Here is an 11918-nt window from a genome sequence, read left to right as displayed (position 1 = left end):
ACCACGTGGTAGTGCCTTTCCCTGGGGAGTCTGATTCCTGGATGGGCCCGCCCTCTGACCCCAGGCCTGTCCTGCCCCCTCCTAGTCATCCTCCTCATGTTGGAACAGTAACATCTGTCCACCACTAGAGGGCCTCAGCTCTGATCTGTTCACTCAGCTGATGATAAAAAAGTCATAATTCTGGAACCAGAACAGATGAAGCTGAAATCCATGAAACTCAAAGACTAAATAGATTTGAATCTGGTTTCAGATCTAGTTTTTATTCAATTATGATGGAAGAATCAGAGACAAATATGAAATGTTCAGTGGTCTTTTCTCCAGGATTCAAATGGTTCAGTCCAACATTTGAGATTGTTGCTGTCAGACCTGCAGACCATGAAAACGGTCAGAAACAGCAGGAATAGCGGTTGTTTTCATGTCTGATGACGGGTTTTTACATCAACTGAATGGGATTTTTGTGATCCAGAACATTTGACATCATTGATCAAGAAGAACCAATCGGAGCTTTTCTGCGTCTCCACGCTTGTAATGAGCTGTTTCCACCAGCAGGGGGCGACAATGTTCAGCTCCTGCTCCAACTTTTTTTTTTTTTTTTTTATTTATTTATTTATAGAACACAATACAAAACAATACCAGAACATTTACATAAAAATTACAAAATATGGCGAATACAAAAGAGAATACTATAATTGGGAAGGAAGCAAAAAGAAGAAAAATTCTTATCAGTATGCAAACATAAACCTATTTATATTCATAATCATAGAGAAATCAGGGAAAAGTATAACATAAGAAAACAACAATTTCAGAGTTGGATATAGTGTTGCAAAAAGCAGGGGGATACAAAATATAAATAAACTGTCCTAGACATCAGGGGCCTGTTTCACAAAGGAGGTTAAGTGTAAACTCTGAGTTCATAAACCCGGAAATCAGGGAAACCCTGGGTTTTCCGTTTCAGAATCAGAGGTTTGTTAAACCAGAGAAAGCAGAGTAAGTCAAACCCGTTTCTGAAAGAGAGGTAACTTATACTCTGAGTCAGTGTCCATGGTTACTTATGCTGTGAACCTAACCTGGTCGGGAGCAGGTTTTATTCTCCAAACTCGAAGTTTTTTGCCGGTCCCCTCCCCTTTTTAAAGACGAAGCGGTATATTTCGCTTCAACCTTCATTGCCCACATTTCCGTCACACGGTCTAAGTGACAAGAATGGCTTGTCCTTTTTTGGAGGACCCAATAGACGAGGAGGCTGCATTAATTCATAGAGAATTATATTTACGTCGTGCGAGGATTTTGAGACCTCGACTCGATGTTTTGTCATTTCCCCATACGTTTTTGTTTGAGCGTTACCGTTTTTCGTTGCAGTCAATCACATATATAAAATGAAAACAACATTAGGTCTTGCTATGTAGATGTTTCATATGTCAAATATTGTCAACAAAGCCTCCAACCATGACATGCTCACATTTGACCTGATTGAATTATGTTTTTATACTTCATTTTTAGCTGCTGCCATGTTCTTTTAATTCCTGCAGGATTGCATCTACATGAAAATGAAATCAGGGACATTGAATTAGATTAATGTAACAATTACTTTTTGGAAACACAATTTGCTAGCACTGCTTACTTTCTTAATCCCATATAAACCGATACCACTTGATCAATACAAGGGTAGTGTTGCAGCGTGTGTGTGCTGAGCGGGGTGCGATCCACGAGAGACAAGGGGAGGGGCGAGTGCAGGTGCAGATGGTGGTGGTGGTGGGGGGGGGGGGGGGGGGGGTGAGCACGGATGAGGAGGACGGAGAAGGTGTCATTCCCAGAATAACTGTTTTGGAGTCATTCTTATTCCGCTCTGGAGGTTGAGGGTTTCCAACGGGAAGTGAACCCCGAAGGAGAATTCCCTTCGGCCCTGAAGGAAATCTCCCCTGCGCTTCTGACCACGGTCGGAAAGACGAGAGAAAAGAAAGGAGAAGTCTTTGCGCAGCGAAAGGTTCAACAGTAGACAAAAGTTCACCTTTAAAAACACAATTGCATGTATTAATATTAAACTGACCAACGTTTGCAAGAGGGGAAGGTTAACAAAAAAGTCCTCTAAACATTATCAACGTTAAATGCATTTCCCCCCCCAGATTGGTTCTGTACACTATGCAGCATTTCATGTATTTACACCAGGAATAACACTTCAAAAGTACACCTAAATATAGCCATTTTTTATTTCACTCCTTACGCTATTTAAAAAGTTATTACAGCCAATATTTTATAACAATGATTTAAATGCAAACTTACGCATTAACTTGAGCAGCTATGTTTTCCACGCTAACTGTCTCTGTTTTGCTGATGCAGCGGTGTTGCTTTTCTTCTGGAATATCTGCTCATATTCACTGTAACTCTGCAGCAGCACGTCAAGTTCAGCTGGAGAAAAATACGCAGACCTCTTTTTTTCACGGTTGCCATGGTGACTCGTGATATCTGCGCTCCATTGATAATGGCTTCTTATAGACGCGGTGCTCACGCTCACCTCCGAATCAGTCCACTCAGAGTTGATTGATCTAACGCGGATCAGCTGCTCTGAAACAGAAAACTCAGAGTTTACAATCTCTCGATTGACCAACTAAGAGTTCAGGTTTGACCTCAGAGTTGGTTGAACCTCCTTTGTGAAACAGGCCCCTGGTCTGTTTTACTGTTTGATTATATACGTTTAGTTGGTTCTATAGTTGATAATTTATTTCAAGTTTGTATTTTTCTCTGAAGTCTTTTGGCAGATCTACAGCATCTCTTCAATTGTTTAATTTCCTCAGTTCTCCAAGGGGGTGTGGCTTTGATTCTTATCTTTTTAGATTTTAGTGATATACCTACAAAATCCTTATTCTGACCTTCAAAGCCCTCCATAACCTCGTCCCTCCATATCTGTCTGACCTCATCCATGTTTCCACTCCCACCCGCTGCCTCAGGTCTGCCTCCTCACTCTAGCTTGTTGCACCCACCACTCGGCTCATCTCCATGGGGGTCAGATCATTCAGCCACTCTGCCCCTCAGCTCTGGAACTCACTTCACTCAGGTCTACGGATCATTGACTCAAAACCCACCTTTTCAGACAAAAATATCCACCCTAATTAATGTTTTTTTTCAGCTAATTCTTCATTCTTTTAATTGCATTTAATTGTTTTGTATCTAAAGGTGACCTTATATGTCTGACGTCACCTGAATAACAGCAGAGTTCTGACCTGCAGACAACTTGACCTCAACTTTCACCGCAGCTGATATCAGCTGAAGAAGGATATGGACCTGAATCTAATGTCTGCAGACATAACATGGAAGAGAACTATTAACTGTTTTGAACCCAGAAGATCGGCTGTTATCAGTAAAAGAAGAAATACCAACCTTGGACAATCAACAGTTTATGGACCCTTTTTATTTTTCCCTTACAGCATTACTTTATTATAAAAAAATAAAAATAAAAATACAATAAAATATTTAAAAAAGTAAAACAAATGATTAATCACTTATTGAAAAGTGTTAAATTGATTGACTTTTAATGATATTACTTCACTTGCTCCAAAAATTGATAAATTGATTCAAAAATCTTTCCTAATGTAGCATAATTTTGCACATGTTTTTAACTTTTGATACTTGATGAAATTTTGCTATGATAATTCCTGAAACAGTGTTGTGTCTACTTTACTGATATAGTATTATGTTTTATTCATATGAATGACTTTTATAAGTAACTTAATCTGCATATATTTCAGATGACTGATCTGCATTTGCCATGTTGATTTCTAAAATAGTTATTTTTGACGTAATACTTAAGTAATTCATCTTTGGCATGTGCTTTATCGATATCTTATGATTTTTAATTCTGTCTGATAAAACCTAGGAACCGGATATTGATAAATCATGTAATAAAATGGTTATAGTATAACGGGGTGGGATTATATAAGTTCGCTTCCTCCCACTCCCTTTCAAGCAATATTTATTAATATGTCTAATTATCCTAAGTATGATTAGTTACTGTATGAATGTACAACTGATGATTATATTGCTTTTGTGTATTATTTCTACTTAATTGCTTGAAATAAACCATTTGAAATCAAAATAAAAAAAACCTTGTGTGTCTTGAAAGGCGCCATATAAATAAAATTCATTATTATAATAATTATTTTTATTATAATTACTACAAATTTATTCACAGAGGCCAATGAATCTCAAACAAAATTAATTTCACTTAAAAAAACATAATATTTTACATCTGACACTGAAGCAATCCCAATAATACTCAAGAGGGGCTATGGGAAAAAAATCATGCCTAAAATGTATATTTAAAAATCAATGAATAATTAAACTAAATTAAACTTGCAAACATTTGTGAACATAACAAGAATTTGGAGTTGACCTCCTTTCTCTCCTCAAACTTCAGGCAGCCATCAATATCAGGATTCAGATCCTGTGCAGAAACATATTGAATAATGAAACATAATGAAATGTCCAAGAATGTCCTAGAACATGCTACTGCCCCAGTGAATAAGAAACAGCTTAGAAGAACCTTAACTGACCGTTCTGTGTCTGAGTTTAAACACACAGTTCAGCCAGTACTTAGTGACATTCTGAGAAACTACTCTGAGTCCAGCTCCCATAGTATCAGTCCTAGTATAAATGACCACTTTGTTAATGATGCCTTACAAGCCCTCAGGAGTACACTCCATGTTGTTGCCCCCTTGAAACCTAAGTTCGTCAGACAAAACCGAGTAGCACCGTGGTTTAACGCTGAAACTCGTTCTCTTAAACAAGAAACCCGTAAGTTGGAAAGAGAATGGCGCCGCTCCGGTTCAGAGCAGTCTCTGGATATCTGGAAACATAGCCTATTAAATGATAAAAAAGCTCTGCGTAGAGCTAGAAGCCAGTACTATTCAACCTTAATATCAGAGAATGGAAATAATCCAAGATTTCTTTTTAGCACTATTGCTAAATTAACTTGCAGTCAGAGCTCAGTAGAACCACATGTTCCTGTTTCTCTCAGCTCTGATGATTTTCTTACATTTTTCAATAGTAAAATCTCAAATATTAGACATAAGTTAAATCAAGTTATTCCTACTATCAGCCCAGAACAGGCTGAAGTGGTAGAAATGGAGGCATCCATAGAAACCTCTGTAACATTAGACTGCTTCACTGCTGTGGATCAAGCGGAAATAACATCAATTATTACGTCCTCCAAATCCTCAACGTGTCTGTTAGACCCAATTCCCACTAGACTTTTTAAAGAAACTTTTCCCCTAATTAATGATCCCATATTAACAATGATAAATGCCTCTCTGGAAACGGGTTACGTGCCACAGTCTTTTAAATATGCAGTTGTTAAACCTCTTCTGAAAAAGCCCAGTTTGGATCCTAGCATCTTGGCCAACTATAGACCGATATCAAACCTGCCCTTTATTTCTAAAATCCTAGAAAGAGTTGTAGTTAAGCAGCTTTACTGCCACCTACAGGACAACAGCCACTTTGAAGACTTTCAGTCGGGGTTTAGACCCCACCACAGTACGGAAACTGCACTAGTTAGAGTCTCTAATGACTTGTTATTGGCCTCAGAAAAGGGTCTACTTTCTATTCTTGTCCTGTTGGACCTCAGTGCAGCCTTTGACACTATCGACCACAGTATTTTACTCCATAGACTAGAGCAGGACATAGGGATCAGAGGATCTGCTCTCCAGTGGTTTAAATCCTATCTGTCCCATAGGTATCAGTTCGTTAATGTAAATGGCCACTCCTCTCAGTGCACTCCAGTCAACTATGGAGTCCCACAGGGCTCAGTCTTGGGACCGATCCTGTTTACGCTTTATATGCTACCCCTAGGAAACATAATCAGGAAACACAGCATTAATTTCCATTGTTATGCCGACGATACGCAGTTGTATTTATCCATGAAGCCTGACCAGAATGACCAGATAGAGAAACTGAATGCCTGCATCAGTGACATCAAGACCTGGATGACAATTAATTACCTCCTCTTGAACCCAGAAAAAACTGAGGTCATTATACTTGGTCCTAAAAACCTCAGAGATGCTCTGTCTGCTCAGATAGTCTCCCTGGATGGTGTAAGCATAGCCCCCAATTCCACAGTTAGAAACCTTGGGGTTTTATTTGACCAGGATTTATCATTTAAGGCTCACATATCTCAGGCGTGTAGAACTGCCTTTTTTCACCTGTGGAATATTGCTAAGATCAGACAGGCTTATTGTCAGACTAGTTAGTATTCAGAGATTATATAACTTAATGTTAATTTGTTTAAATTAAACTTAATAATAACTATTACTTTTAAAAGGCTGCTAGAAGTTGAAGCTGGGGTAACTGTGGTGCTCTGGGGTTCTGTCCTCTTTTCTCTTCTACTTCTACCCTTCCTCTCCTCTATTCTTGATCATAATTTATCATTTTGTTCTCCATGCCTGTGTTTGGTGCAGTGATTCATGTATTGTCCCTCTATTCCTCTCCCCTCCTGGGGGGTGGGAGTGCTTCCAGACTCCAGTTGGCTCATCCGTGCTCCTGTTCCTGACCGTTTACCTCGTCTCTGCTCCCTCTCCTACACCTGGCTGTGGTTCCTGTCTCTGGCTCGACTCGCGCCCATGACTGCCCCCTCAACTCCATCTGGATGAAGCTCGTCTGCTGGACTTTATATATGTAGATGTAGATTTAGATAAGTTAATTCTTCTCTATGAGTTCTGGTAAATCGCCTGTCCGTCCTGGGGGAGGATCCCTCCTTCATGTGGACACCCCTGAGGTTTCTTCGTTTATTTCCACAATCCGGTTGTTGTTGTTTGTTTTTTTTGGAGTTTTTCCTTACGGAGAAAGGGTGTCTAAGGGCAGGGATGTCCAGTTTAGTTTAGTCAATTTAGTATTTTCCTATTTAATTCTATGTATTCATAATCCTTTTTCAATTCATGTTTCACTTTTTCAATTACAGATACGAAGCCCATTGAGACGACTGTTGTTGTGAATTTGGGCTACACAAATAAAATTGAATTGTTTCAAACACGGCCGTAGACAGAAAATCTTCCAGTGAAACATCAGAAAGTTCTTCACCTGATCCGTTCTTCTCATCCTTCAGGGAGTTCAGCTTCTTTACTGACCTCAGAGTCTGCAGTCTGTAGTTTGGATTTTCCAGAAAACCCCACAGATAAAGAAATCCTGAATCCTGCAGGTTCTGGTTTCCGCTCAGGTCCAGTTCTGTCAGATTAGACGGGTTTTTCTTCAGAGCTGAGCCCAGAGCTTCACAGCTGATCTCTGACAAACTGCATTTCCTCAACCTGCAATCAGACAGAAAAGTGTGTTCAGGAGCAGTGATGCAGCTGGAGGTCCAGGAACCAAACAGATTTTAACCAGATTTTTAAGATCATGATTGAAACAGATCAGTTTCATATCAATCATCACAGATGAAGAAGAGTTTTTTACATCCTGTTGGACATAATACTCTAAAACTACAGGTTTTTTATGAAGTCTTAACAGTTGCTGTAGGCAACAACCACGACAGATACAACAGAGTAACAAGACAACTTCTATCAATGCTTCTATCTCTTTATTCCTTTCTTTCCACTCTCCCAACACACCCGTTATATCATCTCACCTCTCCATCCGCCCAACAACACTCTCCTGATTTAGGAGAAGTCCTGAGACCACCTGCTAATGCTACAGTGGGGGTGAAGATGGAGAGGTAGTGGGTAAGGTTGTGCCGATGGACGATATCATCGTCCATCGTGATGGGTGACTGACATCCCGATGGAGAGACCACCATCGTGATGCCACGCCCCCGCCACGTTGCGCGTCGACACCATAAGCCGCGGTTACATGTACAACATATCTTGATGGGATCAATGGTCGGATTAGAATCCAACCGTGTAGATGGGCCCAGAAAAATGTTTTCAGAATATAAAAACGTTCACTAAGGTCACAATTTCGGTCGGAATAAATCATTCGCACATGCGCAGTATTCGCACATGCGCAGTTTGAAAACCGGAAGGGTATACAACTTCCGCCGAGCGGCTTTTTTTCCAAACTTTATTGAACGTATCAATTCAATACAAAACGATAACAGCGCCGAGCGGCTATATATATTGACATGTCAGCTCGGTAAAATACGAGATGATCTTCTAAAAGTGCTTAATAATAATGTTACGGTTATTATGAAACACCTGTTCGCTCATCATTTGAATTTAATCCGTGTGGTCAGTGCTTTTTCTGAACGAAGCCAGGATTAGCAGTATGCTAACACGGGCTAACAACATTAGCTTTGGGTGGCGCTGCATGCTGGGAATAACATCAGCCTTTATTTAGTCGGGACACGACTGGAAACACAAATCCACGTGATTGTTTGAATGTTTTCTAAGGACTGAGCGACATTTCTGCTTTGAAGCTCAAACCGCTGTGTGTCTGCTGACGATCCGAGCTGTGCTCAGACACACTTTTAGACCCGGTTCTGAGTTCGGTATGCAGTACCCCTAGAGCTGCGGGACGGATCGCAGTCTTAAATCTCCCACACATACCGCTCATGTACCCCCCCCCCTTTCCATCAAACACAAAGCTGTAAATCCGCACTCCGCAGGTCCACTTCGCCAAGGCAAGTGCGGGAGTGGACTACACTTCTTTTATATTTTGTTTGTTACTTTTTCTGTTAAAGTCACTTCCCTCAGTTTATACTGGATCATCGCGGATTAACCATTAGTTGGGAAATAAAATGAAAAAAGCAAAATAACGAATAGCAGTTATATAAGAACGAAAAATGTAAAAATACCCCCCCCCCCCGACGATGTCATCGTCCATCCCGATGGTTGACAGCAAACATCGTCAACGGCCAAATTAGGGGACATCGCCCAACCCTAGTAGTGGGGCAACATCCCCAGAATAAGGGGGTGTAGCTCTCAGGTCTGTAGAGGATTAAGGCCCCCTGATATGCTGCTGTGCATCACCCCTGGAAGTGGCCAACCATTCCCTTTGAAGGGCCACACTTCTTCCCCCAGCTGAGAGCCCGACCCTGTAGACCAGTTCTGCTAGATTTTCTACCATCTTAGTAGGTCCCCCCCCCCCCCCCCCCCCCCAGTGATAGTCCAACTTAGAATCCTTTTCTTTGCCTTTTTCCTTTTCGGGCTATACACCGAAACCAGGTCCGCTACCTTGAAGTCTTTATGGCTGCATTTACACTGCAGGTCTAAATGCCCAAATCCAATTTTCGGACTATATCCGATTTTCTTGATGACCTGCTTAAATCATATTTTAAAAGTGACCCACATCGGAACTTTTGCATTTACACTATACAATGCTGAAACTATCAAACGTAGACGTTCTGAGGACTATGTAGCAGCATTTCCGCTTCCTGCGGTCCTCCTTTGGATGCACCATGGTTCGTCGAAACTTTCCCGGGACTAGCTTTGTTATCAGACCGGCAGCCAGATCGCCAAAGGCGGAGGTGCTGCTACACAGATCTGAGAAACTCTAAACCAGTGTTTTTCAACCAGTGTGCCGCGGCACACTAGTGTACCTTGGGAGATGGTCAAGTGTGCCGTGGGAAATCGCCCTCACTAACTGATCTAAAAACATTTCCCAGGAAACAAAATCCAGGACCATGCAAGAAACGCTGCAATCTGCATCCTGGCTGAACGAAAATATGTGGAAATAACATCAGCCTTTATTTTGTCGGGACACAACTGGAAACACAAATCCACGTGATTGTTTGAACAGTTTCTAAGGACTGAGCGACATTTATTTCGGCTCCGAAAAGTTCACACACACCGCCCCAAAGCCACTGTGTGTGCTGGCGGTTCCTCCCGGGTCCTGCAGCCGCCAACCCAGAGAGTCTGAATTCTCCCACACATAACAAAACAACAAAACGCACACGTAACAAAGCATCCTCCTCCCCTCAGACAGAAAGTTATTAATCCAGCTGCTCTGCTCACTCGGGTGCCAGTGGACTGAGTGAGCGTCGGAGGGAACGAGGCGCTCTTTCCCCGTATCCCCCTCGTGAGGGCTGTAAGAGAGGTGAAGCGCAAGTGGGGCGAGAGCGGAGCGGCGCTCTTCACGGAGCCTCTGCAGAGCAGCTGGTCGGTCCCATATGCGCTCCAAAGCTTTCTCTCAGCGAAACACCATCTATGCATGACGTAACCCAGAGCAGAAGTGACCCACGATCGGAATGAACCGTTCACATGAACAACCATCAGATAAACGATCGGTATAACCCACCTATCTCCATCGGAAAGAAATGTTGATCCAAGCGAGTCTGATCGGGGCAGGCGTTCTTTCCGATTCCTTTTGCCCATGTAAACGCAGCTAGTGACGACCAGGCCCCCCCACCCCCTAAGTCATGGAGTTAGCTATGGGAGACCAGAGAGACTGAATTCTTTCAAAGTTACTTGAACTTTGGGCTGACATCTTTTCCAAGCTAAAATGATCAAGCAGCAGATTTCTGTGTTGACTTATATTTATATTTTTCTTGTTTTTCCAGTTTATTAAATTCGTTTTTTTAGCAATACAAAGAGTTATGAAAACGATAGAGCCTAATCCTCCTTCTACATCGATGGCACTCATGTCACCAAGCACACAAAGTGACGGTGAAGCTGTGATTGAAACCTTAAGCCAGACTGATAGATCGGCACATACCTGCTGCCAGAGAGCCTGGACAGGCGTGCAGAACCATAGTGCATGCATGTAATTGTCGGGTAGATTACTGTCACAGTGCTGACAAATGTCTGAGTTACTGAGACCCATCTTGAACATCCTCTGTCCAGTGTAGTAAATTCTGTGAAGAGTTTTGAAATGCATTAGCTGCAGATTTGGACTTTTTGTCAGTTTAAAGGTGTTTAGACAAAGTTCTGACCAAAAGCTTTCATCTGTGCTGATGCTCAAATCTGCATCCCATTTTGTTGTCGGAAGTGAAATATTGTTATCTAAATTACATAAAAGTTTGTATATTTTGGAGAGATTTTTATTCATTGAGAAATTAATCAGAGAGGTAACTGCTTCTGGTAGCTTTAAGTCAAGTCTTTGCATTTAAACGTTTTAGTAATAATAGATTGAAGTTGCTGATATTCCAAGAAGTTATTTATTCCATGTTTGTCTTTTAGTTCTTGGGGTGTTATGAATTTTTATCAATAATTAAGTGCTCTAGTAGTGTTACGCCCCCTGCTTGCCAAGCTGGAAAGTGTATCATTTTTTTGTTTATGAGGATGTCTGGGTTGTTCCAGATGGGTGTCATTTTGAACGGTTGAATCGACAAATATTTTTCAATATAACAATTAAAATGGAATAAATGTACTTTGACCAAAAAGGTCCTAAAAGTATGATTGAGTAAATAAAGTTGTGTTTATTTTTGACATTAACGTAGCTTCTCCAGAACTTTTAAACGGTTCAGGAGCCTGAAAGCTGTTTCAATAATAAGGGGGGGGGGGGGGGGGGGGCAATTCTTTCCAAAAACAATAAGTGATGATGATGAGGCAGCCTGACAATGGATGAAGAGCTTTAATGTGGCTAAGATGCTTTATTTCCATGACAGTCTGCTCTAGGGCTGGGAATCACTGGGTACCTCACGATACGATACGATTTGCGATACATTGTTCATGATAACGTGATAAGCTCAAGATCTCGTCTCTAACAACTCACGATATATCAAACTTTAAGAAAAAAGAACTTGAAAAACAGTTTTTTGGAAAATATTTCCCCATTTATTTTTTAAACACCATGATAATAAACAACTTGTGTCCTATTTGATGTAATGAATAACAGACTTTTGTGTAAAATTGCTGAAATCAGTAATACTCTGTCTTTGACAAACAATGACAATTTTCATTTGGAAATTTCTGTAAAATTTGGTTTAAACAATAGTGAACATGAACAGCAGCCATTATTTAGTACAAAATTGCTGTAAACAGGATAAAAAATGAATAAGTCAAGTA

At 41.0% G+C, this 11918-nt stretch overlaps 1 protein-coding gene across 3 annotated transcripts in view; it reads right to left on the bottom strand.

The window, feature by feature from the left end:
- Positions 1 to 575: 575 nt before the first annotated feature.
- Positions 576 to 11918, bottom strand: part of LOC144988962 (NLR family CARD domain-containing protein 3-like) — a 207703-nt gene continuing 196360 nt past the window's right edge. For all 3 annotated transcript variants that reach the window (XM_078940420.1, XM_078940426.1, XM_078940434.1), the window contains one exon: positions 576 to 7286. In XM_078940420.1, the coding sequence (XP_078796546.1) occupies positions 6938 to 7286 (349 nt within the window). In that variant the 3' untranslated portion in view covers positions 576 to 6937. The remainder of the gene's footprint in view (positions 7287 to 11918) is intronic.

Source organism: Oryzias latipes, chromosome 2 (genome assembly GCF_053564925.1).
Source record: "Oryzias latipes strain Hd-rR chromosome 2, Olatipes_Hd-rR_3.1".
In the NCBI taxonomy this organism is placed as follows: Eukaryota; Metazoa; Chordata; class Actinopteri; order Beloniformes; family Adrianichthyidae; genus Oryzias; species Oryzias latipes.
Note: the sequence above shows the minus strand (reverse complement) of the source record. Positions and strands in the feature narration are given on the sequence as shown.